At 39.0% G+C, this 27,222-nt stretch overlaps 1 protein-coding gene across 11 annotated transcripts in view; it reads right to left on the bottom strand.

The window, feature by feature from the left end:
- Positions 1–27,222, bottom strand: part of ankrd26 (ankyrin repeat domain 26) — a 193,824-nt gene that overhangs the window by 109,899 nt on the left and 56,703 nt on the right. For 4 of the 11 annotated variants that reach the window (XR_013580202.1, XM_078568012.1, XM_078568013.1 and 1 more), the window contains 8 exons: positions 23,942–23,970; positions 23,784–23,823; positions 23,628–23,672; positions 20,575–20,904; positions 18,845–18,921; positions 14,677–15,780; positions 12,336–12,613; positions 8,300–8,500 (listed from right to left, as the gene is read on the bottom strand). Coding sequence is in view for 10 of the 11 variants with exons in the window: in XM_078568012.1 (XP_078424138.1) it covers positions 8,300–8,500; positions 12,336–12,613; positions 14,677–15,780; positions 18,845–18,921; positions 20,575–20,904; positions 23,628–23,672; positions 23,784–23,823; positions 23,942–23,970 (2,104 nt within the window). In the remaining variant the exon portion in view is untranslated. The remainder of the gene's footprint in view (positions 1–8,299; positions 8,501–12,335; positions 12,614–14,676; positions 15,781–18,844; positions 18,922–20,574; positions 20,905–23,627; positions 23,673–23,783; positions 23,824–23,941; positions 23,971–27,222) is intronic. The other 7 variants (XM_078568017.1, XM_078568018.1, XM_078568019.1 and 4 more) reach the window with 3 other exon arrangements.

The raw sequence follows: 27,222 nt of genomic DNA, 5'->3' as shown, positions 1-27,222 counted from the left end.
CAGCACTGGTCCCTGTGACACTCCACTAATTACAGGTTGCCATCCTGAAAATGCCCACCTTATCCCAACTCTGTCTTCTATTAATTAGTCAATCCTCCATCCATCCTACTACTCCCAACACCATGGGCTCTTATCTTATCAAGTAGCCTTATGTGAGGTCACCTTATCAAATGCCTTTTGGAAATCCAAACATATTAGATCTACTGGTTTCCCTTTATCTATCCTGCTTGTTACCTCCTCAAAGAATTTTAATAAATTTGTCAGGCATGATTTCCCCTTCATGCAACCATTTTGACTCTGCTTGATTATATTATGCATTTCTAAATGCTCTATTACATCCTTTATAATAGACTTCAACATTTTCCCAATGATGGATGTTAAGCTACCTAGCCAATAGTTACCTGTTTTTTGTCTCCCTCCCATTTTGAATAGGGTGTTACATTGGCAGTTTTCCAATCCTCTGGGACTTTTCCAGAATCTAAGGATTCTTGGAAGATTACTACCAGTGCATCCACTATCTCTGTAGCTACTTTTTTTAATATCCTAGGATGCAACCCATCAGTCCAGGCTTTTAGCCCCATTAACTTCCCTAATACTTTTTCTCTAGTGATATTATTGTATTTATTTCCTGCCCCCCTTTTGCCCCTTGATTATTTGATATTTTTGGAATGCTATTAGTGTCTTCTACCGTGAAGACCGATGCAAAGTGTTTAATCAACTCCTCTGCCATTTCCTGGTTCCCCATTATTATTTCCCCAGCCTCATTCTCTAAGGGGTTCACTTTGGCCTCTCTTTTCCTTTTTATATATTTAAAGAAACTTTTACTATCCATTTTTATATTACTTGTTAGTTTACCGTCAGTTTATTTTCTCCCTCTATTTTTTTGGTCATCTTTTGTTGGTTTTTAAAACTTTCCCAATCCTCTGGTTTACCACTAAACTTTGCCACATTGTATGTTTTTCTTTCAATTTGATACACTCCTTAACTTCCTTGATTAACCATGGTTGGTTTATTCCCTTTCTAGGGTCCTTCTTCCTCAATGGGATATATCTTTGTTGTGAGTCATGAGCTATTTTCCTAAACGTCTGCCACTGTTCATCAACCATCTTTTCTGCTAAACTCCTCACCCAGTCCAGCCAACCCTACCCTCATTCCCATTGAAGTTTAGCACAGTTGTTTCCGACCCAAGTTTCTCACTCTCAAACTGAATGCTAAATTCTACCATGTTATGGTCACTGTTTCTTAGGAGATCTTTTACTCTGAGACCCATTTATTAAACCTGCCTTATTACACATTACCAGATCCATAATAGCCTGATTCCTGGTTGGATCCACAACATATTGTTCTAGGAAACTGTCCCGAATACACTCTATGAATTCTTGCTCGTAGCTACCTCTGCCAATTTGATTTTCCCAATCTACATGAACATTAAAGTCATCCAGGATTAATGTACCGACAATTTTACACGCTCTCATTATCTCCTGATTTATTCTCTGTCCCAAGGTATAGCTACTGTTAGGGGCCTATAGACTACTCCCATCAGTGTCTTCTTCCCTTTGTTATTTCTTACCTCTACTCATATGTATTCTACATCTTCTGATCCAAGATCATTTCTTGCTATCGTACTTATTCCATCTAGTACTAACAAAGCTACTCCACCACTCTTTCCTTCCTGCCTGTCCTTTCGAAAAGTCACATACCCCTGAATATTTAGTTCCCAGCTTTGATCTCCTTGTAACCATGTCTCCGCAATGGCGATAAGATCATATCCATTAATCGCTATTTGTGCCGTTAATTTGTTTATCTTGTTCCAAATACTATGTGCATTTAAGTAAAGAGCCATTAATTTTGCCTTTTGACCATTTATTCCCCCTTTGATCCTATTTGTTGCTGTTTTTTATGTTTGTACACTCTGTCCCTTCCTGTCAAACTCTGAACTAGTCTCAGGATAATGTATCAGCAAGATATGGAGAAATATTTTCGCTCCACTGGGTTGTGAATTTGGGATTCCAAGAGGGTTTCTGGAGGGTTGTGGATGCTCAGTCATTGAGTACATCAAGGCTGACAGATTTTTGGCCTCTATGGGAAAGTGGAGTTGAGGTCAAATATCAGCCATGATCTTATTAAATGGGGGAAACGGCTCAAGGAGGCATATATTGCTCTTATCTCTTATGTTGTTTGTATTCTTCTATTTAAATATCTCTATATCTTCCTTGCCTCTCTCTATCATTAACCTCCACCAGCCTTTCAATTCCTCCCCCTTCCATCTATGATGCAACCTTCTTCCTAATATCTTTTGTTCCCCTCAACACTGGTGGCAGATCTTTCAGCCATCATAGTCTTGCCCTCTGGAATTACCTTCCTAAACCCCTCTGTTTCCTCATTTAAGACATTTCTTAAAAGTGTGACTAAGCTTTTTCTCACCCTTCCTAATATCTCCTTTTTGGTTTGGTGTTCATTTTCCTTACGTTTCTGAAGCACCTTAGGACGTTTTTTATCCTTTAAAAGGTATACGAGTTTTGTATTGTTAAGCTTAATATTGCACTTAATAGTATTTGCCAAAATTCTTCCGTGCTTCATTTTTTCTTCGATTATAAATAAATGTCATCTTTGACAAAATTCTCGTGTGTGAGTTAGTGTCCACTAATTAGAACAGCACGCATAACATACCATTATACTAAGTTTCATCAGGGAGGTGATTTCTGGACGTAGCACAATTGCTAGTTCTGAGAGTAGCAAAACATGGAAATTTTTTGAAAAACTACACCTTCAGAATCAGAATACAAGTCCACTTACAATAACTGCTGAAAAATTATCAGGAGAAAATGTTTTATAAAATACACAATTAAGGAAAGGCACGAGTGTCAGGTTTGGGCATTATGATATATCAGTACAAGACAATATGCACATGATGGAAAGATGTGCACAAAATAATGTTACTGATACAAAGAAATATAAAAAGAAATGGACCAAGTGAGGCTTTAAAAATAAAAACACCTGAATCACACAAATTGGCCTGTACATACAATGACAGGAGAGAGAACGGACTGCAGAAAACAATTTTCATGGTCCAAGTTACCTTCTGTTAATCTCTATTGTTAGGTTTAAAAGCAACAATAATGGGACGGCTGTCATACCAGAAGTTCTAACACTATGCAGAGGTGATCAAAGATCTTGAGAGTTTGAATGGCACGTTCGGAAGTTGGAACAGAGTTTCAAACTTACAGCAGGATGCCTGGCAGCACATGAGGAAACTGGAAGCTTCAGATGCATGTTTGTCAGTGGTTTTTTAATTCAGTCACTGTATTTTCATCGGACTTTCAAGTTTCCTGAACAAGTGGTGTAAAGGGGTGTGAGGACAACCCACATCAGTCTACTTTAGCTCAACTATTTCTGGAGTTAAACTTGAAGCCCTGTACAGGTGTTAAAAAGAGCAAAAACCTGCAGAAATGGACTCTCAGCATTGTAAGGGCCCACAGGGAGATTCTGTTACCAGCCGATAGGAGGAAGAAGCCTGCCACAGAAAACAAGGTGATGCGGTTAGAAATCACTGAAGAGTTCAGCATGAGTGTGGTGCTATCAAATACATTTTGATGTGCATCTATCCTAAATTTGCTCAACTCTACCTCCGATGCTTACTCCTGTACATCATTCTTCACACCAACTTATCTTATAGGTGCATCCATCCCTCTTTGTCTACAACTCCTCACATCCCCATCTGACCATCCACTATTGACACAAGCCTCAACCTAATGCAATGTCACACATGACCCTCAGTGTGCTCTTCCACAAATGTTGTCCATCCATCCACTCAGCACGTTCCATTGCTCTCACTTATAGGTCTCTTCTCTCCCCCTCTGCACAGAACACTAGAGAGAGACAGATAGTGAACAGGAGGTGGCCCTACACCTCCATACTGACAATTGCAGAGGCAGCGGTGCTGGGAGATAAGTGAAGTCTCGACATACCTAGCCATGGGAGATGGAAAGATTGGGGTCTCTCAGATACCTGGTGACAAATTAAATATCACACAACCACAGGGCATACGACACTCACCAACGTTGACTTGATGTCGGCAGCCATTGAAATATAACAGCGTGCACAAAGATGACTTAGCACAATCACTTAGAATTTGACTGTTCTAATTCATGTATTTCATCTCACAGAGGCCCTTCAAGTGTCCTGTAGGTAGTTTTGCAGGAAGGGGGCTCCTCAGAGAAGGCCAGTTACTCGAAGGATGCACCATCACAAGCCTCATACAGACCATCTGCCAGCTCAGATACACGTGCTTTGATGGAAGTGGTAAGATTCTCACTTGACACCTCATACATCACAAGTGAGCACAATTGGTGGTGGAGAGAGAGTTAGTAGTGGAGAGGCCTCTTCGAAGGACACAGGATTCTCTAAGCTCTAGTTGGTTGGGTACAGATACTGAGCCTTGGGGACTGTCAATGCAATGATAATTCTGGGTCAGCAGTGGAAAATACACAAAATGCTGTGAATGTTCCCAGCCACAGAACACGCCATTGGAGAGAGATTGGAGGGGTCCAGTCTCTAACACGAGCGCTTTGATGTTTCAGACCTGTGCCCTGATGTCTGTACAAAGAATGGCCAACTGTGTGGACACAACAGTTGACCACGTACATGCTGGGCCTCATAGGCCCTGGTCTGCACACTAAGAATATCACAATTCAAACCAAATTTGCAGTAATAGTGTGGAGGATGAGCTCACAGAACGTACACAGGATTGTTTTCTAGATCAATATACTGTGAAACCAACAAGGGAACAGGCTATTTTGGATCTAGCAGTAAAAAAGGGTTAATTAATAACCTTGCAGTAAAGGGCCTCTGGGAGGAGTGGTTATATGATATAATATTATGTTGTGTTTAAAAATGATTTGGTCAAGTCCGAAACTAGGGTCCAAAATCTAAACAAAGCAAGCCATGTAGGTATAAGCAGCGAGTGAACTAAGATGTTGGAAGATATAATGGTAGACAAACAATGGCTAACATTTATAGAATTAGTGCATAATTTTCAACAGATATACTTTCCTTTAAGGCAAAAAATAAACAGAAAAAAAAGTGGTCTAACCTTCACTAACAAGGGGTCAAAGGAAGAGGCTCATAACATTGCCAGAAATAGTAGGCTTGAAGGTTGGGAGGATTTAAAAAATTCAATAAAGGAGGACCAAAACATTGATAAGGAAAGTGAAAAGAGAATGTGAGAGCAGACAAGCAAGAGATATAAAAACAGATTGTAAACGTTTCTACAGATATGTAAATAGGAAGAGATTAGTGAAAGAGATTAATAGATCGATTACAGGTAGAGAGAGGGGAAATTATAATGGGGAATAAGGAAATAGCAGAGACATTAAACAAATACTTGTACCTGCCTTTACGACAAAAGACAAAAAATATTCTGGAAATAATGGAAGACCAGGGGTCTTGCGAGAATGAGGGACTTAAAGAAATCAATATCAGTAAAAAAAGTACTGGAGAAATTAAAGGGAGTAAATGGCAACAAATCCCCAAAGCAGACTACCTGCATCTGAGGATTTTAATAGAGTTAGCTACAGAGATAGTGGATGCATTAGTTTTGATCTTCCAGAATTCCTTCGATTCTAGACAAGTTCCCAAAGATTGTTCGGTAGCAAATATAACCTCGCTGTTTAAGAGAGGAGGAAGAGTGAAAGCAAGCAACTATGTGCCAATTAGCTCAACATGAATAGTAGGCAAAATGCCTGAAACTATCACTAGGGGCATGGTAACAGGGCACTTAGAAAATCATAAGATGATTAATCAGAGTCAACACAGCTTTACAAAAACAAAATTACATTTGACAAATCTTGAGGATGTAACCAACAGAGCATCTAGTTTTTTTTGTAGTGTGTTGGTAACTTGTGGTTTCTTTAAAATTTTGCATGTCCTCCCATATGTGGTGATTTAAAAGGGGTGGACCTGTGTGTGAACATTTGGGTTGCTGCATGGCTGTGTAGCTTAGAAAGAACACTGCATGTAATTTGTAGGATTGATATGGGGGGAGCTAGTGGATGTAATGGCATGACCATAAGCACTGTTCCAAAAAGCATTAAGTCCACAGTAACAAGGCCATCGTAATACTGAGCCTTCAGCATCCCATGCAGTTCAATCAATCAAACACAATTACAAAATTAAGGCCATATTTCCAAAGAACAAGTTATCCACTCATCTTTTAATCGAAATTACTGCGACACATTGGGCAGGATCTGCCCCCCGTTGGAGGGGTTTTGCGGGAGCGGGCGGGTTTGCGATCAGCTCCCCCAGTCGGGGGCATGCCACCATTTTACGTGGGCGGGCCAATTAAGGCCCGCCCAACGTGATGTCTGCCAGGAAGCGCTATGCGCTCCCTGTGCAGCTGGGGGGATTCCCTGAGCCAGGAATTCACTCTTTCGCGCATGTATGTGAAAGAGCACACAAATCTCCTTGAGGCAAAATACTGTCTCAGGGAGATCGGGTCAGATTTGAAACATTAAATAAAGATGAGAAAAAAAAATTACTGACATGTCCCCTCATGTGCCACTGTCAAGTGAGGTGGGACATGTCAATTTCTTTTATTTAGATATATCATACAAATTTTAATAACCTCATGAAACCTCATTCCGCCTGTGGATGAGATTACATGTTTTTTCAGAAGCCCGCCTGGGCTCCCAGCCTGCCTGCCAACCTTAAGGTTGGACGGGCAGGTCCATTAATCACTTTAATTACTTTTTTAACGGCCTTAATAGGCCTTTGACAGTTCGGCGGGCGTGCAGCTGAATCGGCTGCGCGCCCACTGAACTAAAAATCTAAATGAAACAGGGTGACGGTAGGACGCATGCTTGAAGTCACCCCCACCCCACATCATTTTACACGTAAGCGAGTGGGCCCCCCCCCCAGCCACTGACCAGAAGATGCAGCCCGTTAGATTGCCTCAGGATGACATCATCATGCAAAGTTCCTGGGATGTGTATTAAATTTAAACCCATGGGATTAAAGCAGTGGCAAACGAGTGTCAAGCTAGAGGGAAGTCTGGTGCCCCCTAGGAATCTGATGTTAGAACCATTGTTCTTTTTGCTATATATACTTTGCAGTAGAATTTGTGATTAGACTTTAAGACACAGTCAGGCTGGTGAATTGGGAGATACTTGGCAGATAAATTTAATGCAAGGATGTGTGAAGTGAAGCATTTTGGTGGAAGAATGAGGGGAGATAATAAAAACTAAAATTATGCAATTTTAAACAAGGTGCAGAGACCTAGCCGTACATGTACACACATCTTAGAAACATACAAGATCTTTGATAAATAGTGGCACAGAGTGCAAAACCAGGGAAGTTATGCCAAATCTTTGTAAAACATTGCTTAGGCTCCAATTGAGTAGTATGTGTAATTCTGGGCACCACACGTTAGGAAGCAGTTTCTACTGGCAAGAGGGTCAATGACTAGAAAACAAATTTATGACAATCGGCAAATGGACCCGAGGGGAAATAAGCAGAAATTTTCTTTATTCTGCGAGTTATGGTGATTTGGAAGTTACTGCCCAAAAGGATGGTGGAAGCAAATTCAATAGTAACTTTCAAAATGGAATTGGATATCTATTTGAGAAGGAAACATTTATAGAGCTTGTGGAAAGAGAAGGGGAGCAGGACTAATAAGACTAACTTCAATGACTATGCACAGGTATGATTGAATGATATAGCCATTCAACCAATGATTCTATGATTCGTTTCTGATGGTGGCAAAGGAACCGTCTCTTGCTGTATGCTCTGTGCCGTTAAAGTATAGTGATGATCTTTAATGCCATTGGTAATCCAGTGGATGGTTGACAGACCCTGCAGGTCATAAGTATAGCACTTCAATTGTTGCCTCCATGCTGAGCTGGTTCATATGAAGGAAGCAAACTCTGGGGGTAAATCCTCTGCCCTGAGTGAGTCCGTGGGTTACTGCATCTATGTAGAAGATGGCATTATGCCACACACCTCAACAACAGTTTTGTTGATAGTTCAAAATTTTCCCTGACTAAAACAGGTCTGAAATTTTGCAGCGTGCAATCGTGTATGAGGTTCCATGATTTACAATTAACAATCAGCACAAGAAAGGCTTTCTTACCTCTTTTGGAGAGGTAAGAATCTTCCAAAATGTGGTAAACTTGGACAAAATTTGTTCGTGCAAGTTCTATCAGTTTTTGCCTACCTCTGTGCTAAAAATAGCAAAAAATAGGAAGCTTAGCCCAAGAATGTCCTGCTCGTCAATATCAACACTTAGAGTATAAACATTAAGTACCTCACTTCATCCTGAGACATCTCACTTGTAGTACTGTCATCAAAGGCAGATAAGGTATCCCCATTCATTGTTGATATCTGCTGTAGTTTGACCAGTCTCTCAATGCTTTTCAACTCAATGTTTTTCAAATCTTGATCAGCTTGCTTTGGCTGATTACGTTGATGACTTTCATAATTCTCCTCATCTGTGCCCAAGACAGTCCTTTAAATAAAAATGTTTAACTCGTATATATACTCGAATGGATCTCCCATGGTGTTGCGCATGGATTAACATAGATCAGGCTGAGAGGCGTAGCTTGTGCTTTAAAGTTTGTACACAATTAAGGTGGTCTGCTGATGCTGCAGCAGACTGACATTCTTGGGTAGGTATATTGTTTGAATAATAAATGAGGTTTTGAAACATTACATTTGTATTAAAAAATTTTACCTATTTAAACAGTAAATCACCCTAAAAAATTCATCAAGGCTATGCAAATTAAAACATTTCATAAAATAAAAAATGTGAAAACAATAAAGATGTGAAGTCTGAATGATTTATTAACTGCTACATTTCTCTTTATAATATGTTACAATTTTCAACCGCCCAATTAAATCTTGACTTTTTCTAATCATGGAAGTTACGTGAAGTTGAAAAAATTATGAGCATATAAAAATATTATTGCTCTGAAATATTATATAATCTATAGAAAATGCTATGAAGCGGAGTGTGAGTGGATGTTGCGGTCTTTGCTAATGGAAATAGGTTCACTCCTTGGTCGAAGTGGTCAATAAGGTCTGGAACATGCAGCACAGGTGGAGGGCATGAAAGGAGGAGCTACCAGGACAGTTGGACAGCTGTCACAGGGAAAATGTTAGAAGCTATTAAGATGTTATGGCAGTTAACTTGGAAAAATTCAAGGCAATCAGGCAGAGTCAACATGGTTTTGTGAAAGGGAAATCACGTTTAACCAATTTATTGTAGATCTTTGAAGAAGTCACATGTGCTGTGGATAAAGGGGAACTGGTGGATGTATTGTACTTAGATTTCCAGAAGGCATCTGATAAGGTGCCATATCAAAGCATATTGAAGAAAGTAAAATCTCATGGTAGGGGGTAATATATTGGCATGGATAGAAAATTGGCTGGCTGACAGGAAAGAGAGAGTAGACATAAATGGTTTCTGGCTGGCAGGATATAATGAGCAGTGTGCTACAGGGATCAGTGCTGGAGCCTCAACTTTTTACAGTTTATATAAATGACTTGGATGAAGGTATGGTTGTTAAATTTGCTGATGACACAAAGATAGTTGGAAGGTAAGTTGTGAAGAGGACATAAGGAGGCTACAAATGGACATAGATAGGCTAAGTGAGTGGGCAAAGACCTGGCAAATGGAGTATAATGTGGGAAAATGTGAAACTGTCCATTTTGGCAAGAAGAATAAAAAAGCATATTATCTAAATGGTGAGAGATTGCAGAGCTCTGACTTCAGAGGGGCCTGGGTGTCCTAGCACATGAATCACAAAAGGCTAGTATGCAGGTACAGCAAGTAATCAGGAAAGCTAATAGAACATTATCGTTTATTGAGAGGGAAATTGAATATAAAAGTAGGAGGCTATACTTCAGTTGTACAGGACACTGGTGAGACCACATCTGGGGTACTGTGTACAGTTAGAAGCAGTTCAGAGAAGGTTTACTAGACTAATATTAGGAATAGGCGGGTTGTCTTAAGAGGAAAGGTTGGACTGGCTAGGCTTGTATCCACTGGAGTATAGAAGAGTAAGAGGTGACCTGATTAAAACCTTTAAGATCCGGAGGGGTCTTGACAGGATGTAGAGAGGGTGTTTCTTCTTGTGGGAGAATCCAGAACTAGGGGTCACTGTTTAGAAATAAGGGGTCGTCCATTTAAGACAGAGATGAGGAGAAATTATTTTCTCTTAGAGGGTAGTGAGTCTTTGGAACTCCCTCCCTCAAAAGGCAGTGGACGCAAAGTTTTTGAATATTTTTAAGGCAGAGGTAGATAGATTCTTGAGAAACAAGGGAGTGAAAGGTTATTGGGGATAGGTGGGAGGTTACAATCAGATCAGCCATCATCTTATTGAATGGCGGAGCAGGATCAAGGGGCCGAATGCCCTACTCCTGCTCCTAATTTGTATGTTTGAGTATACCTTTGATATTTCCTGTGAATGTCTGAATATTTTGCTACAATGATTATATTACTGAGGCAAGTAGGTAACTGTCATGGCAACAGCATCTTCCAGAAAATAATTTTTTTACCCCACATATGATCATGCAAATTTCTTTGTCACAATTTTTGCAGGGCAAATTTATTATGGCAAGAGGAAGAGACAGGGGTGGATGTAGACAACCAATTAAAAGCAGAAAAACACAACTTTTGAAAAAAAAACAGAAAGGGAGTGTACATGTGGTTAACTAATAAGGAAGTAGAAAACTGGCACACATTCAAAATGGACACCATATTCAACTTAGATGTTAGAAAAGTTGTTAGATAGATGGACATACAGAGACACACATTCAGGGACATATGCATCCACACTTACAAATTTATCACTGCTTTCTGATTACTTGCAAGAATACTTTAATAATATATTAAAGGCTGCTGCTGGTGACATATGGATTAATATTTGGAAAACTTAACCCTTCAATTGACAGCAGGTCCAGAAAAGTTTTGTTTTTCAGTTGTGTCAAGCCATTTGGCAACTTTTTGGCTCATTCACTGTGATGCTGAAACAAACACTATTACTGTAATTAAGCTACTGAGATCAAATAACCATATTAAGTACTTAAAATTTTAGAGAGATGCTGATTAGTGCAGTGAGTTCCACACTAGTCAAACCCAGTCCATCTTAATAGGATGAAAATCTCTCCTTTCTACTGGTGGTAAGGATAATATGAAGACAAGTTTGGGCGGTCTTAATCGAGGTCCATCTGAGAGGGCTAAGGCCACAAATATGTCAGAGTTACATCCAAAAGGTTAACTTCTCTCCACAGACAATGATTGACCACCTGTGTTTCCACTATCTTCTGTTTTACAAAACTGCTTCCAATTTGGTACTATCTGGTAAACAAATTGAAACTATTGGAATGCCTGTGCAAAAAATGGGAAAAATCTCACTGGTGTAGTAGTATTGGGGTTGAGGCATAATAAAGCAGTGTAGGTGGCTTTACTTTGCATCTTTCTGTGGTACACCTGATCTGAGAGTATTTGAAGTTGATAATTTTGTCTAACAGAGGAAGAGTTCTATCCCCAACACAAACAAATCTCATCTTTCTGAGCACAAAAATGATTTTAAAAAATTAAACATCAATTTTGATCAAGCTGTTATTACACAATCCTATTTCCTTTCTCACTATTTTCAGTTTTATATTTTTACCTAAGCTCTCATTTCTACACGTTACTATTTTCCTAATAAACACAAACTTTAAAAACTATTTTATCTTCCTATTAGCACCCACTGTACAGATTTAAAAGCCAGTTTTTTGACTTGAAAGACCAAAAACTGAAGATTGACCTGGCCATATCATAGACATGACCGTATCAAGCATGTAAGCTCTGGTGGGGCATGCAAGTAATAGAATATGCTATTGGTTTTAATACAATAATAAGGATTCAATCAGTTTTCTTTTTAAAAAAAATAAAGGTTACTATCTGCAAGATCTTGGCTTATAAACCTTAAATATACTCTTTCATGCAGTACATTACATCAAATAAGTACAACATTACTATCAAAATCACATTGTATTTCATACAGTAAAATTGTCTTTCTGAAGCAAATCTGAAAGAGCAAAACAATTTGGGGCTCTATGAGAGAAATTAAACTAGAAGAATTGCAAGTTTTGCAAGACAGCATCAGTGCAATGTTTGAAACAGAAAATAAATATTTGTGGAAGAATTATTGGTTATAAAAATAGTGAGTTTAACTTCAGCAGTCAAACAATTCGCCATATTTTCTCTAATTTTTGATACTAAATACCAATATTAAAATGAAAGAGGCCCTCATTACAATTACCAATCAAATCATATAGAACAATTAACTCACCCTTTGAAAAGAGTTTTTTTTGTTCTGTCTTTATTTCGTTTCTCTTTATCCAACCGTGAGGTTACAGTGGCTTGCAGCTGTTTAGATGAATCTCCATGTCCCTTAGCCAATTTCAACTCTAATCTTTCACTATTTTGTTGCTGGAAAGATTGCTCATGTGCTTGTTTCTGCGTTGTGCACAAACTGTCCTCATCTTTTCCTGCTGATTCAGAAATACCTAATTCATCTTGTCTGCTTCTTTCTCTATTTTGAAAATTCTTAGTTTTTTCTTCTTCAACCTGAAAACATAAAATAGAATTTTATGATCAACAAGGTCTTACTTATCAGCCAAAATCATTTAAAATAATACTGAAGCAATGCTACTGTTGCACCCAAATGAATAAATATTGTGATTACAACTGAGGATTGGATCCACAAATTTACTGCACTTTGCAATCAATATCCAAGCTCCTTAAAGAAACCATAACTTTTTACTTCCACTTTGATGAGTGTACAGTAAATAAATTTCCTTTCCTGTGGCCCACATTCAGTGCTTTAATGCATTAGAAAACCAGTACAAGTGACCATCTCAAAGGATTTTTATTTCGTGTAATAAAAAAAGATCTATCATTGAGACTCAAAGGAGTGTCCTGCACAACGAAGTCTTATAAATATACTGGAGCAGTATTTCACAATACACATTCCTTGTGTATCTTGTGGACAAGCAAGATAATTGCCTTGAAATTGCATTATGAAATACAACACTTTCAGCTGAAATTTTGCCTCTCCATTATTTTGGCAAAGACATTAACCTATTGAAAAATAAATCTTAAACACCTCCGATTTCAGACATAAATATCTCCACGTTAGATTCCAACACTAATTTCACTATTTTAGGTATTTAAAAACATACAGGCATTTCTGCTAAGTCAAAAATTGGCAAAATACACCCAGAATGCGACTAACACCCTACCTGCGTTGCTGGGGTAAAGTTACACCCATTAAATTCATTAGCATAAGTCTGAATTCTTAAATTCTTCCAAGAATCAATGCAATTACACAGTGTAAATCGATCATAATCGAATCGCGAATGGTACAGGGCCGATGCTCGAGCGTAAAGTAGGTATGACTATAACTTACTCCCATTTAAAATTCTTTGATCTTTAATGCCATTTCATTTGATTCTTCCCAGATTACCTTGGTGGAAATTCAAAGGCAAACCCAGGCCAAAATTCTTGTGTGTGTAAGTGTTTCCCCATGGTGGTAATGCTCTACAGTCTATTCTTTTGATGGTTACATTTTGCCCTTTATTGTCAGCATATAATTCAAATTTATGAGAAGCTATTCAGATAGTGCTTTTACCAATCAGTGCATACTTAACTAGAGCTATAAGCTTTGTTTTCACACTTGTATCATTATCTGTACTTTCAATTGATTGAAATAATTTGGTACCAGGCAAGGTAAAAACATTTCTGTGTATATAGAACAAAATAAAGCATCAACCTAAGTGACAAATTAGAAAGGTAGAATGCCTAATTTAGACTGAAGTGAAAGGGTTTGACGATGACATTAAAAATTAACTTATAGGTCATAAGAGAACATGGAAAAGGTTAAATAACCATAAAGCTGAAGACATTTATATATGCAAGTATTGAGTTCACAAAGAGGGTTCATTCAAATGTATAAAATAGAAACATATTTAAAAAAAACACACACACAAACGCAGAACTACAGTAAATTTCTTTTCAGGCCAAGCTACCATTACTCATTGGATTTGTCAAATAGTTGATCTTCTTTGAGCAAATTAATAGTGGCATACAACAGGCAAAATGTACATCACAAATATTAAGTAATTTTTTTCCCCTGCAATAGAGCATTGAAATGAATTTCGATGTAATTTCATTTGAGCAATGGAGTTCACTTCATATTGTTAAGCATTTCAATTTTGGCAAAGAAATCTTTAATGCTGGCATGGAAATAATTGCGGTTCTGTTATCACCATCTAGAGCCAAAAGATTTAATGTTAATAATTCTAAAGGTGGTTGACATGCAACATGTAAATATAAAGTCAATTATATATTTTGCTCTGCTTTCTCTTCACTATAATTCAGTTCAATAGAAATTCAACTATTGATTCAACTATTAAAAACTTGTACTGTTGAAAATGAAACTATCTTTTCCTTTCTCAACACAACTGGCATGCAAATTGTACACATTTACTGAAAAGTTACATCATCTAAAAACCTAGAAAATTAGTTTCATGCACACTTCTTCCCTTCAAAGAAGTTGAAATGAAGAAAACGCTTCAGGCAAAACAGGAGCACTTGCACACATAATGGAGGATTATTAGGGAAATGTCTACCTCTTTCTGCAGCTGTGCTTTCTTTTTCTCCAAAGCCAGGAATACTGCTTTTAGCATTCCTACCTCATTCTTAAATCGCTGCATATCTTCCTCTAGCTCATCATCCAAGTAAGGTTTAGCAGCTGCTACAGAGGCCAACTGGAGGTTTCTTGGATAGTTCTCCAAATCATCCAACGGTGTCTCAAGATTTATTAGATCAAGATGAGAAATGCACTTGGACACAATACCTTCCTTTCTTGTGGATGAAAACTCCAATTCAGTACTGTGCTTCAGAGTTTTTTCTAAAAAATTAGGATTCTTGTTATCAGAACTTACTTTATCAGTACCAGAGTGCAATTTAAGAGAAGCATCATCTGCATCAGAGTCTAAATCAGTAATGTAACCAGCAACATCAGTTCCTTGTTCCTTCAGAATGGGCAAATCCAATGTTGTTACGTGATCATCTTGAGCTGTCTTCCACTTTAACTCCTTTGACTTACTAACTTCCTCAGGTGCACAAGTATGCTCCAAGCTATTTTCATCATTATTCACTGCTGGTTTTGATTCAGGCACTTTATGGAGTGTTTGCTGCTCATGTCTTGCATCTGTTGGCCCTGTGCTAAAATCTTCCAATTCCTGTTGCTCTGGAATTAGATGAAGAATTTTGCAGTCATGTTCATCATATCTACCCTCTTCTAAAGTAGTATCTTCATTTTTCTTGAGGGTTGCAATTACAATTTCTTTATTAGATTCATCAGTTGAATATTTTTCATCACAGTCTTCTGAATATTCCATAGTAATTGCACCATTCTTGTTCTGTTGAAGTTCTTCAAATCTTTGTTTCAATTCAACTGTAAGAGTTTCTAGATGTGATGCCATTTCGCTCTTTCCCTTTTCAACCCAGACTTTTACATATCGTTTCTTCAAGGCTAGTTCACTCTTTTCATTTATCCCCATATCCTCAGGAGCGCTCTCACTACTATCAAAATCAGGCTCTTCATCCAGCTCGACTTCATCAGCTTTCTGATATGAAAGCAAAACTCCCTCATGAGTTTGATTTGCAGATTGTGGGTTTTTGGTGGGCAATTTGTCATCGATACTGGCAGTTTCTAAAATATATTTATCCTTGCGAAAGCATGCGAAACAGGTAAAGAGAAATCAGGCATCAGAACTAACAAAAGATAAGTACACACCGGATTAAGTAGGAAAATATACACTTCCTAATAACTAACAAAGTTGTACATTAGATTAGTAAACAAAAAAGTATCACACATACAACATATTCAGTGACAGTGATTCATGATGTTATCTCATGTCCTTGCCTTGAGATACATCAGTTATTTTGCAACTATGAGAGACTGACACAAACATTTGTTTGCTAACAAATGTTTATGTTAAATCAGAGATACATGAAGTATCTCACATTATGTGACACTGGGAATTGGTTTCCAGTGTTCCTGATTTGATTTATATACATAATATAGTCATTACAATTATTTGTCAATTAATTTCAGCTATATGGAACATTTCCTTAACATTTTCAAATGGCCTTGTTCTGTAGTTTCATATTAACTGTGCAATGCCTTCTTCATAGGATACACTATACATGTGGAATATTAGTTAAATATAGTGGGTGGATTATTTTTGAAACAGCAAACTGTATAAACACATAACAATTTAAGCCATTTTCTGCCAATTCAGTACCTTTCCTAGTTTCATTCAATTTCAGAAGAATAAATCAAACTTCGTCCGATAACTTTCCCATCATGTTGAACTCTCGGTATCCTTTCATACTTCTGTACTGAATTAGACCGTGTGACCATATCAGAGGTCAGTAGTTATATCAAGAACCATTTAGCACTCTTCTATGGTGATAAATCTCCAATGAATAAAGCCATTCCAAGTCTTACTCTTTGAAAAATTGTTAAGTAATTAACTCAATGCATATTCCTCACTAAAATGAGGTCAAAAGTACTTCAAAGATGAGTAAATACTTTTTAAAAAATCTGTCCAGTAAAATGTGAAAGTAATAACTCAATTATTTTTTAGCTCCAAAAATGGGAAATAACTTCTCACACAATAGACGTAAATTTATACCTGGTTTTTGTTTGAATACTACCAGACTCCATTTGTACTGTTTCAGCACTATATGACAGCAGACTGGACCTCAAATTTAAAAAAAAGCTTAAACATAAAAAACTATTCAAATGGACCCAAATGATTTGGAACTCTTGTGTATTTCACCCTCAAGTCAACACCAAAAGTGCATGGTACAGAGTGGCATGATAATTAAACGGTTGCTATTACTAAAACAAAAAAAAAATTGCTATTTTTGCTATATTATAATTGCTATCTAATGCTAAAAGAAATGGTGAGAGTGTAAAATGAAATCAAGAAAAATATACTCCGGATGCATCCTTCCACAGAGAAGTTTTGTGCCCAAAACAATATACAGCAATAAAAATGTTTAAATACTGTATGAAAAGGTATATGTATTGCAGCGGCATTTACTACTGGACCCTCGGGCTGATTGCAGCCCAGCCCACACTTGTTTTTCCTGTGGCCCACTCGCTGATGCTTCTGCTCACCGCCTCCCTCCTTGACACTCCCATTCCATCCCTCCTACTCGCAACCCCTCGCTCCATCACTTGCTTCATCCCTCTACTCCTCTCCTGTGCCCTCGATCACAGCGAGGGATCGGGAGAAGGAATCGGTGAGCGAAGGGTCAGGGAAGGGGTCGCGAGCAAGAGGGTTGGGGAGCAGGAAATAAGCAGAAAGAGTTAGTAAGAGGATTTTTGGGTCTGTTCTATGCAGGGCTGCCAATAGGTTTTAATGTAAAAATTACAGGTCAGGAACATAACCCTCTCTTCTTACATGGTTTCTTATGGGAAAGTGATTTCCATTTAGCGCGATTTTGTTTAGCATGCCGTTTTTTAGGAACATATTAGGAGTGCTAAGCAAGGGATAGCTGTAAGTAATTAAGAGACAGAATGTAAGTAATTAACATAAATATTATAAAGACTTATCATTCATTTCCAAAAGTTAAAAAATGAACTGCCACAACCAACAGTCAGAAGACAAGGGTGCAGCGCTTAAGGAAAAGTAAAGAGGTCATGCTCAATGCTTATCGAACTTTGGTTAGATCACACTTGGTGTACTGTGCACAGTTACTCATGTTTATCTTTTTAAATAATTTTTTGTGCTTTATGCACCAAGATACCTTATTTAAGAAATAAATCACAATGAATCTATAAGTATTTTTAAAACTCCACTTGCAGCTTGATTAAAATTTTCCAATACCCCAAGCTCTCACTATCTTCCTAGTCAATACCACTGTGGATGGTGGTACGTGGAATGTAAATAGTTATTTCTATTACTGCTCACATAATTCATTCACGCCATAGCAGTCATGTGTTATGATGCTAGTACCACATGGTGCTATGTTTTCTGACCCCAGTGATTATTCTTTAAAAAAAATTACGAGTGACTTTTCATAAGGCACGTGGTCTTCTTCACCAAAGGGGTGAAAATGATATTCCGGCGTTACCTATCAAGCACCCTCCATGTATTTACTGAACGGAAAAGCCATTGGAACTCCAAATTTTAGGAAGTGCAATGCAAGTAAACAGAAAGCCCAAGTGGACATATCACTGTGAACCTAGATGCATCAAATGTAGAATCTAGCAATTACTGAAAAGATGCTGGTAACTTGAAAGGTAAGCAAAACAGCTATTAAAAGAGAAGCCCTCTTTACAGGTACTGCAATTGTTTAGCAAAATTACATATTCATTTGAAATATTGTCTTGTCAATATTTTCTCAAGACTTGGTCATCACAGTAAAAATGAACTCTACAGCTCCTTAACTTCCTCAATTTTTAAAATTGCACTAATGAAAATTAACTGTTGAAGGTTCAATCAATATAAGTTCATGCATTTTTTAAATGTATGGAGTTTTATACCAGGTTAAAAACAATATACTATTTATGGAATGAAAATACAACACCTAGGTTTAGGCAATACAGTAATTATAACAACTATGTAGTAATGTTTATATTCACGATTTAAAAAAATAAATGCCTATTTGTATTTTAAAGAATGTATTTTAATAAAGTATACAACCAAATTTGCACACAAATTTGCAATGGAAAGCCAATAAATTTACTATCGCAGTCGTGCATGAATGCCTCACCTTCTCCATTTTCCAGTCATTTTTCTCTTCCTTTTCATTTTCTTCCTCCTCTGATGGAGATATTTTCAGTTCAGATACTGCAGACATATTTACAAAATTTATCAACAGCTTTAAAAGTATATTTTTAAAAGAGGTGTGTAAATGACCTGAGTAGAGATTGCAACTATTTTCAATTAAGTAGACACAACTGAGAAATTAGAAGTTACAACATTTTTGTGCAGCCATTACATATAAGTATTATGCATCCCACAGCTGAATTGCTGACTTCTTGTCAGTTATGTTGGTTAAATGGCAATTTAGCTGAATAAGCAATATGAATATTATTGCAGAGATATCATAACTGGCAGATTATCGGTTGGTGCCAGTAATAAATGCGTGTTTTACGAAGCAGCACTAGGGCAATATCTGACTCGCCGCTATTAAATTCTGTCAAAAAATGATTAGCTTTTCCTTGCCAAGGAAAAGATGGCCATATTTGTGTTTCTTTTTATCTTGTTGGACAGCATTTTGAATTTTTGGATTCTCAAGTTCTAAAGATACTCTTTTCCCCAAAGGAATGTCCTTGTCTTTTGAATTCCAATCAGTTTCTAATTTGAAACAAAGAAATAAAATAGTACTGTATTGCTTCAGTTTCAATTTAATAATATACTAGGTCTTCAAAATCAGTGACCTATGAATACTTTAGGTTAGACATAGGTAATTTTTGTTCCTCTAAAGGTCATTTATTCAGAAAAAAGACCATCCCTGCTGATTAATGTAAATTAAAATGTTTTAAAACCATTTCATGCTGTGTTATTACTCCGGTCCAACAAATGCCACATCAAAAAGACTATCAATATGATGATATTTGAGGAACAGTTGTGCAATATCATATTTTGAACCAGATAAAAGATAATTAATTAATCTTAATTTTAACCATGTTAAGGGATTTAGTTATAAAAACAGAGAATGCTGGAAATACTCAGCAGATCTGGCAGCATCAGAACAGCCAGTTTAGATAAAAGGTCACAACCTGAAATGTTAACTGTTTCTTTCTCCACAGGTGTTACCAGACCTGCTGAGTATTTCCAGCATTTTCTGCTTTTATTTCAGATTTCTAACATCCGCAGTGCTTTTCTCTTGTAAAAGGGAATTAGGCTTCTTTATTCTAATACATATTTGAATTTGTTCTAAATAGAGCCATAGTACTACGTTAAGAACAGGGGGAGCACAAATAATAGACCATAAAGCCCCTAGGAGCTGCTCCATCATTCAATACGTTCATGACTGATTTTCTGCCTTAACTCTACTTTGTCATCCGCTCCTCATATCCCTTGATTCTGAGACCAAAACTCTGTCTATCTCAGCCTCAGATAAACTCTCTGATGGAGTATCCATTCCAAAAATGCACAACTTTCCAAGTGAAGAAATTTCTAATTTCCTTCCTAAATGGTCGCTCTTGTGTCCCAAGACTGTCCCCCCTAGTATCATTCAATGTTGTATGTTGTAATTTCCAAACTCTTTATTAAACTCCGCTACAGTAGGTATCTCTGGAAGCCATTCAAATGTTTTCTTCACAGGTCAGTAACACAAAAATTTGTGACCTCTTACTTTCTACTTGTGATTACCTTATCCTGAAATAAATTAACTGTAGAAGCAGCAACATGGAACATACATTTATGTTTACATTACACACTAATAACTAAGGTGTAAAGCTCAACAAGAATAAGACATAACTTCATTATACATACCATTTTCCTGTTTAACTGATATGGTATTTTTAAATTGAAGTTCTGGACCAACTTGATGTTGCGCTGAAGGATATGAAGCCAACCCACTTTTCAATAAATCAGGTGAGCCTTCAGATTGTGATGTTCTGTGGACACATGTAGTCTCTTCAGAATTTGACCTTGATATGTTTATTGGAGTCTTGGCATTGGACATTTCTTTTTTTGGTGACTGAACTGACTGGAGTGCTAGTTTGCCATCTTTCCTAATTAGGTTTACTTGTGGTGTAGAATTAAATACGTTGAGTGATACCTTTCTCCCAGAAACACTAGCAGAGTCCCAGTCTGAGGTATCTATAAAAAAAAATCATTGTCAAAATATTATGAGCATTGAGACAAATTCTGTTGAAGTCATAGGCCAGAATTTTGACGTCGACGAGCGGGGACGGGCCCGGCATGCCGACGTGTAAAATGACGCACAGTGAAGTCGGGCTTGCGTCCCGAAGTCACCACGCGTCATTTAGATCTTTCGTTTGGCGGGCGCACGCTGGAGGTGGCTGCGCACCCGCCGAACTGTCAAAGGCCTGTTAAGGCCATTAAAAACCCAATTAAAGTACTTATCAATGCTGCTCTTAAGGTTGGCGGGCAAGCAAAGAGCCCAAGTGGCCTTTGCATTTTTCAGGAAACCTCATCCACGGGCGGGTTGAGGTTACCTGAAGGTTTTATTACATAAATAAACATTTTTTGCACAATTCATTAACGTGTCCCAGCTCATGTGACACTGTCACATGAGGAGACTTCTAAATTATTTTTAACTTTATTATTTCTGAACATTTATTATGTACTTAATCGCCCTGAGGCAGCTCCGAGCCTCAGGTAGATATCCGCTCTCTTTTGCGCACGTGTGAAAGACTGCAGGCCCTGACTCTCCCTCCTCTCGCCACGGGCGGCAATCGGCTCCACACCCGCCCGTGCCTGCTCCCGATATACAGAAAATTCTCCCCATAAACTCAAATTCAATTCAGGTGAACGACTCAAAGTAAAATAGGACGCTTCTTCTGGTGTCCTGAACAACATTCCTTATTCAATCAATATCACAAAACACAGAACAACACAGGAACAGGAGGCAGCCTGTTCTCCATTCATTTAAGACCATGGCTGATCTGTGCCTCAATCCACAGGTCTGCCTTGGTTCCATATCAATTAACGCCCTTACCCAAAACATTTACCTATCTTAGTTTTGAGAATTTTCAACTGGACTAGTCTTAGCAGCTTTCTGGGGGAAAGAGTGCTCCAGATTTTCACTACGCTGTGTATGAACCAGTACTTCCTGACATCACACCTGAAGGGTGCATCTCTTGTTTTGGACTCTCCAACAAGAGAAAACAGTTTCTCTTTATGCCCGCTATCTACCTCAAATACTTCAACTGGATTCACCCCTTAATTTTCTAAACTCGACAATGTTATCAAGCAGCACCAACTCAGCAATAACCTGCTCACTGACGCTCAGTTGGTTTCTGCCAGAGCCACTCAGTTCCTGATCTCATTACAGCCTTGGTCCAAACATGACAAAAAAGCTGAACAAAAAAGGTGAGATGAGAGTGACTGCCCTTGACATCAAGGCAGCATTTGACCAAGCGTGGCATTAGGAGCGCTGGCAAAACTGAAGTCAATGGGAATCAGGGGAAGACTGTCCACTGGTCAGAGTCATACCTAGCACAAAGGGAGATGGCTGTATTTGTTGGAGGTCAATCATCTCATCACTGCAGGAGTTCCTCAGAGTAGTGTCTAGGCCTAACCATATTCAGCTGCTTCATCAATGACCTTTCCTCCATCATAAGCTCAGGAACAGGCATGTTTGCAAATGATTGCACAATATTCAGCACCATTCGCAACTCCTCAGATACTGACGCAGTTCATGTCCAAATGCAGCGAGACCTGGACAACATTCAGGCTTGTTTGACAAGTGACAAGTAACATTTGCACCACACAAGTGCCAGGAAATGACCATCTCCAACAAGAGAAAATCTTACCGTCTCCCCATGATATTCAATGGCATTACCAGCACTGAATCCCCAACTATCAACATCCTGGAGGGCTTACCATTGCAGAAACTGAACTGAACCAGCCATATAAATATTGTGGCTACAAGACCAAGTCAGAGGCTGAGAAATCTGTGGACAGTAGCTCACCTTCTGACTCCCTAAAGCCTGTCCTAGGCACAAGTCAGGAGTATGATGGAATACTGCCCGCTTGCCTGGATGAGTGCAGCTCCAACTGCACTCAAGAAGCTCAACACCATCCAGGACAAAGCAACCTGCTTGATTGGCATCCCATCATCACCTTCAACATTCACTCCCTCCACTAGCAACGCACAGTGGCAACAGTGTGTACCATCTTCAAGATGCACTGCAGCAAATCGCCAAGGTTCCTTTGACAGCATCCTCCAAACCCACAACCTCTACCACCAAGAGGAGCATGGCAACATCACCATCAGCAAATTCCCCTCCAAGTCACATACCATCCTGACATGGAAATACATCACCATTCCTTCCCTCCTGCTGGGTCAAAATCCTGTAACTCATTACCTAATAGCACTCTAGGCATTCCTACTACACATGGGCTGCAGCAGTCCAAGAAGGCAGCTCACCACTATCTTCTCAAGCGCAGTTAGGGATGGGCAATAAATGATGGTCTAGCCAGCGATGCCCACATCCCATGAACAAATAAAAAAAAAATTTCCCTGTTTATTTATGCCAAGTGCAAAATGGCAACCACATTTGTTAATATAACAAGTCAATAAATTTCAAAATAATTCATTGTACGTGAAACAGTTTGTATGTTTCGGAGACATGATGATGTGTTGCATAATTGCACAACTTTCATCAAATACAACCGTGATATTGATTCCAATCTGAAATTGGTGTGGATTTCTTGTCATTTAATAAAAGGGTCTTCCATATGCAGATACTAATTCCTTCAATTGGTTCAAACTTGTTCAGTTTTCCTTTACAATAACCTACATATTAATAATGTTATTTAAACCTAATGTCATTATTAGGGCCCATGACAATTACCTTCTGTATCACCTGCATCAATTAAGCCAAGCTCTGCAATTAAATCTGGAACAGAAGAAAAGTTGAGCACCTTTGATTGGAAGGATAAAAATACAAGTAACAAGATTACTGTCATTATTTTCTTAAAAAGCACTCAAGGATGATCCCAAGTTATACCTGACTTCTCCTTGTTTCCTTCAGATGGTGCTACTGGTGGCTTGAAGGAAACAGAATCAAGAGTTAAAGTATGTACACAATTGCACAATGGTGTTTCAATTTTCAAACCGTACAAGCATACTGTTTTTATAATTATATGTAACAGAATTATGCATTACCTGTGCCATAGTATTCAATCCCAATGATCCTATTAGGAATAATAATGAAATACACAATTAACATTAATGTATCTGACAAAAAAAAATCTCAATTGCTTAGTTTATTGGTTTCAACAAGTATTTTACCTAATCACAACTATATAAGGGAATTTGCCAAGTTTGTACCGGAGTTCTCTCTTCCCTTGAATGTCCTCAGTTGCACTATTACTACTTTACCTTGGTGGTACTGGCTAAAGGAGGTGCTAACGGTGACATTAATAATGTAAAGCAGATTGTGATAATGGCAGGACCAGGATAAGCACTCTGGAAAGTGACAGATGACCCTAGTGGGGGTGGGGTGCGGGGAGGGGATGGTGGTGGGTAAAAAGATCGACAAGGCTAAAAACTGGGGATAAAACATTGAATAAAAATGGAAAAAAAATAATGAAAATAAGCGGGAATAAATAAATAAATTTTCCAACTGAAGTTCCATCCCTCATGTTTCGAATCCACCCAGTATTACGGGTATCTCCGGGACATACAATGCTCCTTGGGCTGCTGTTCTCGTCGCATCCTGAGATCCACTCAGTGCCATGCGCCGCCATATGACACACTCAACCTCTCCCTCCAGCAGCACCGACCCACCCTATCTCAAAGTTGTCCTTGCCCCCAGTTTCATTTTATTCTTCGTCTCATCCAACGCCTTAACAAGAAACTTTGTCTCTTTCTTTCAGGTGCCAAGGAATGCAAGCTCCAACAACTCATTGATACCAACGCCCATCCAGGGCCCTCCACCCCTTCCCATCTCTCTGACCTCATCCCGTCTTCTAATCCCAGCCCTTGTTGTGTATTCACCATACCCTCTGACCTTCCCCTCTCTGATGTTGAATATTCAGTACTTAGCAAAGGACTCAGTTTCATACCCTTATGCCCTCACCTCAATGAATTCCGGGCTCAGCATGGTGCTGGACTCTTCTTCCGCCGCCTTCGTCTCCGTGCTCACTTCTTTGGGCTGGAGTCCTTCGCCCAATTCAACAGATCCTTTCACCTGGCTCCAGTATTCTCCCTCCACCTGGACCCCTCCCTCTGGCCTCTTACCTGTCCTTGATCTTTTCATTGAGAACTATCAGCGTGACATCGGCCGTCTCAATTTCTCTGCTCCTCTCATCCACTCTAACTTCTCTCCTTCTGAACTCGCCGCACTCCATTCTCTCAGGTCCAACCCTTACTTTATCAAATCTGCCGACAAGGGTGGTGCTGTTGTCTGGCGTACTGACCTCTACCTTGCAGAGGCTGAGCGCCAACTCGCAGACACTTCCTCCTACCTCCCCCTGAACCACGACCCCACCATTGAACATCAAGCCACTGTTTCCAGGACTGTCACTGGCCTTATCTCTGGAGATCTTCCCTCCACAGCTTCCAACCTTGGATAGCCCGCTTCTACCTCCTTCCCAAAATCCACAGACAGAACTGTCCCAGTAGACTGATCGTGTCACCCTGTTTCTGCCCCATGGAACTCATTTCTTCTTATCTTGACTCCATTCTCTCCCCCCTTGTCCAGTCTTTTCCCACCTACATCTACGATTCCTCTGATGCCCATCACATCAACAATTTCCAGTTCCCTGGTCCCATCCGCCTCCTCTTCACCATGGACGTTCAATCCCTCTACACCTCCATCCCCCACCAGGGTGGTCTAAGGGCTCTCCACTTCTTCCTTGAACAGAAGCCTGAACAATCCTCATCCTGCTCCCAATGTGGTCTCCTCCAAACTGGAGAGACCAAACGCAGACTGGGTGACCACTTTGCGGAACACCTCCGGTCTGTCCGCAAGCATGACTCAGACCTTCCTGTCGCTTGCCATTTCAACACACCATCCTACTCTCATGCTCACATGTCCGTCCTTGGCCTGCTGCAATGTTCCAGTGAAGCTCAACACAAACTGGAGGAACAGCACCTCTTCTTCTGATTAGGCACTTTACAGCCTTCCGGATTTAACATTGAGTTCAACAACTTCAGACCATGATCTGTCTCCTCTATCCCCATCCCTTTTTGGTCCCTCCCTTTCTTCTTATTCATTATTATTTTTCAAATTTTATTTCTTTATTTTTTCCCACTTATTTTCAGTATTATTATTTTTAATTTTTCCCCATTTTTATTCATTGTTTTATATCCAGTTTTTAGCCTTTTTGATCTTTTTTTCCATCACCTCCCCACGCTCCACCCCCACTAGGGCCATCTGTCACTTTCCAGAGTGCTTACCCTTGTCCTGCCATTATCATTCTGCTTTCCACTCTTAATGTCACTATTAGCACCTCCTTTAGCCAGTACCACCACGGTTAACAACCCTTTGACCTTTTGTTTATGACATCTTTCGCAATCTCTCCTTTGCCTCCGCCTATCACTGGCCTTCTATCCAGCTTCACCTGGTCCGCCCTCCTTAAACAGTATATATTTCACCACATTTCTACTTCCCTTTAGCTCTGAAGAAGTCATATGGACTCGAAACGTTGACTCTGTCTTTCTCTTCACATCTGCTGTCAGACCTGCTGAGATTTTCCAGCATTGTTTTGTTTTTGTATCTTTATAGAGAACTTAAGAGTCTTTGGTAATAACAGGCTGTTGGACTGTCCTCCCCCTCTCTGAACTTCTACACCATTGTCTTCCTTGTCATTTTCCCTTCCTCTGCTCAGAATCAACATTGAAACAAAACTAGCAGTTAAGATGTGTGCAAGTTTAATAATCCTTTCTCAGAATTCTTTGTATGATATTACCAACCTGACTGTGTTCCTGTACCCTCCGTGTACATCAAACTCATATGTCCACATCCCAACAATGCCTGAAAGTTAGGTACATGTCCCACAATTATTGTATAATGTAAAAACTGTTAAGAACTTAGCACTTGCAACTTTTCTGACTTTTCCTCCCCACCTAACACTACCACTGAGAATGGCTCATGGTAATAGATCCCACCTCCATGGAAAAAAGATTAGACTGTAAAGTGATATTTTAATATCCACCATATCCAAATATGGTCACAGTGCTAGTTGAGCAGTCATCAGTACTCAGACCAAAGGTTGTCAAGTTTCTAGTTTCTCCAATCTCTGCGGAGCGATTTTGACAATACTGAAAAACTTTACTGGCATTAAGTGTATTGAAACTGTGGTTGGAGTACATAAGAACAGAAAACACAGGAAATACTCGGGCAGCATCTGTGGAGAGAGAAGTAGAGTTAACATTTCAGATCTTTGACATTTTGTCAGAATTGGCAGAGGTTAGAGATATAACAAGTTTTGAGCAAGTAG

This window comes from Cetorhinus maximus, chromosome 22 (assembly GCF_964194155.1).
Source record: "Cetorhinus maximus chromosome 22, sCetMax3.hap1.1, whole genome shotgun sequence".
Taxonomy (NCBI): domain Eukaryota; kingdom Metazoa; phylum Chordata; class Chondrichthyes; order Lamniformes; family Cetorhinidae; genus Cetorhinus; species Cetorhinus maximus.
Note: the sequence above shows the minus strand (reverse complement) of the source record. Positions and strands in the feature narration are given on the sequence as shown.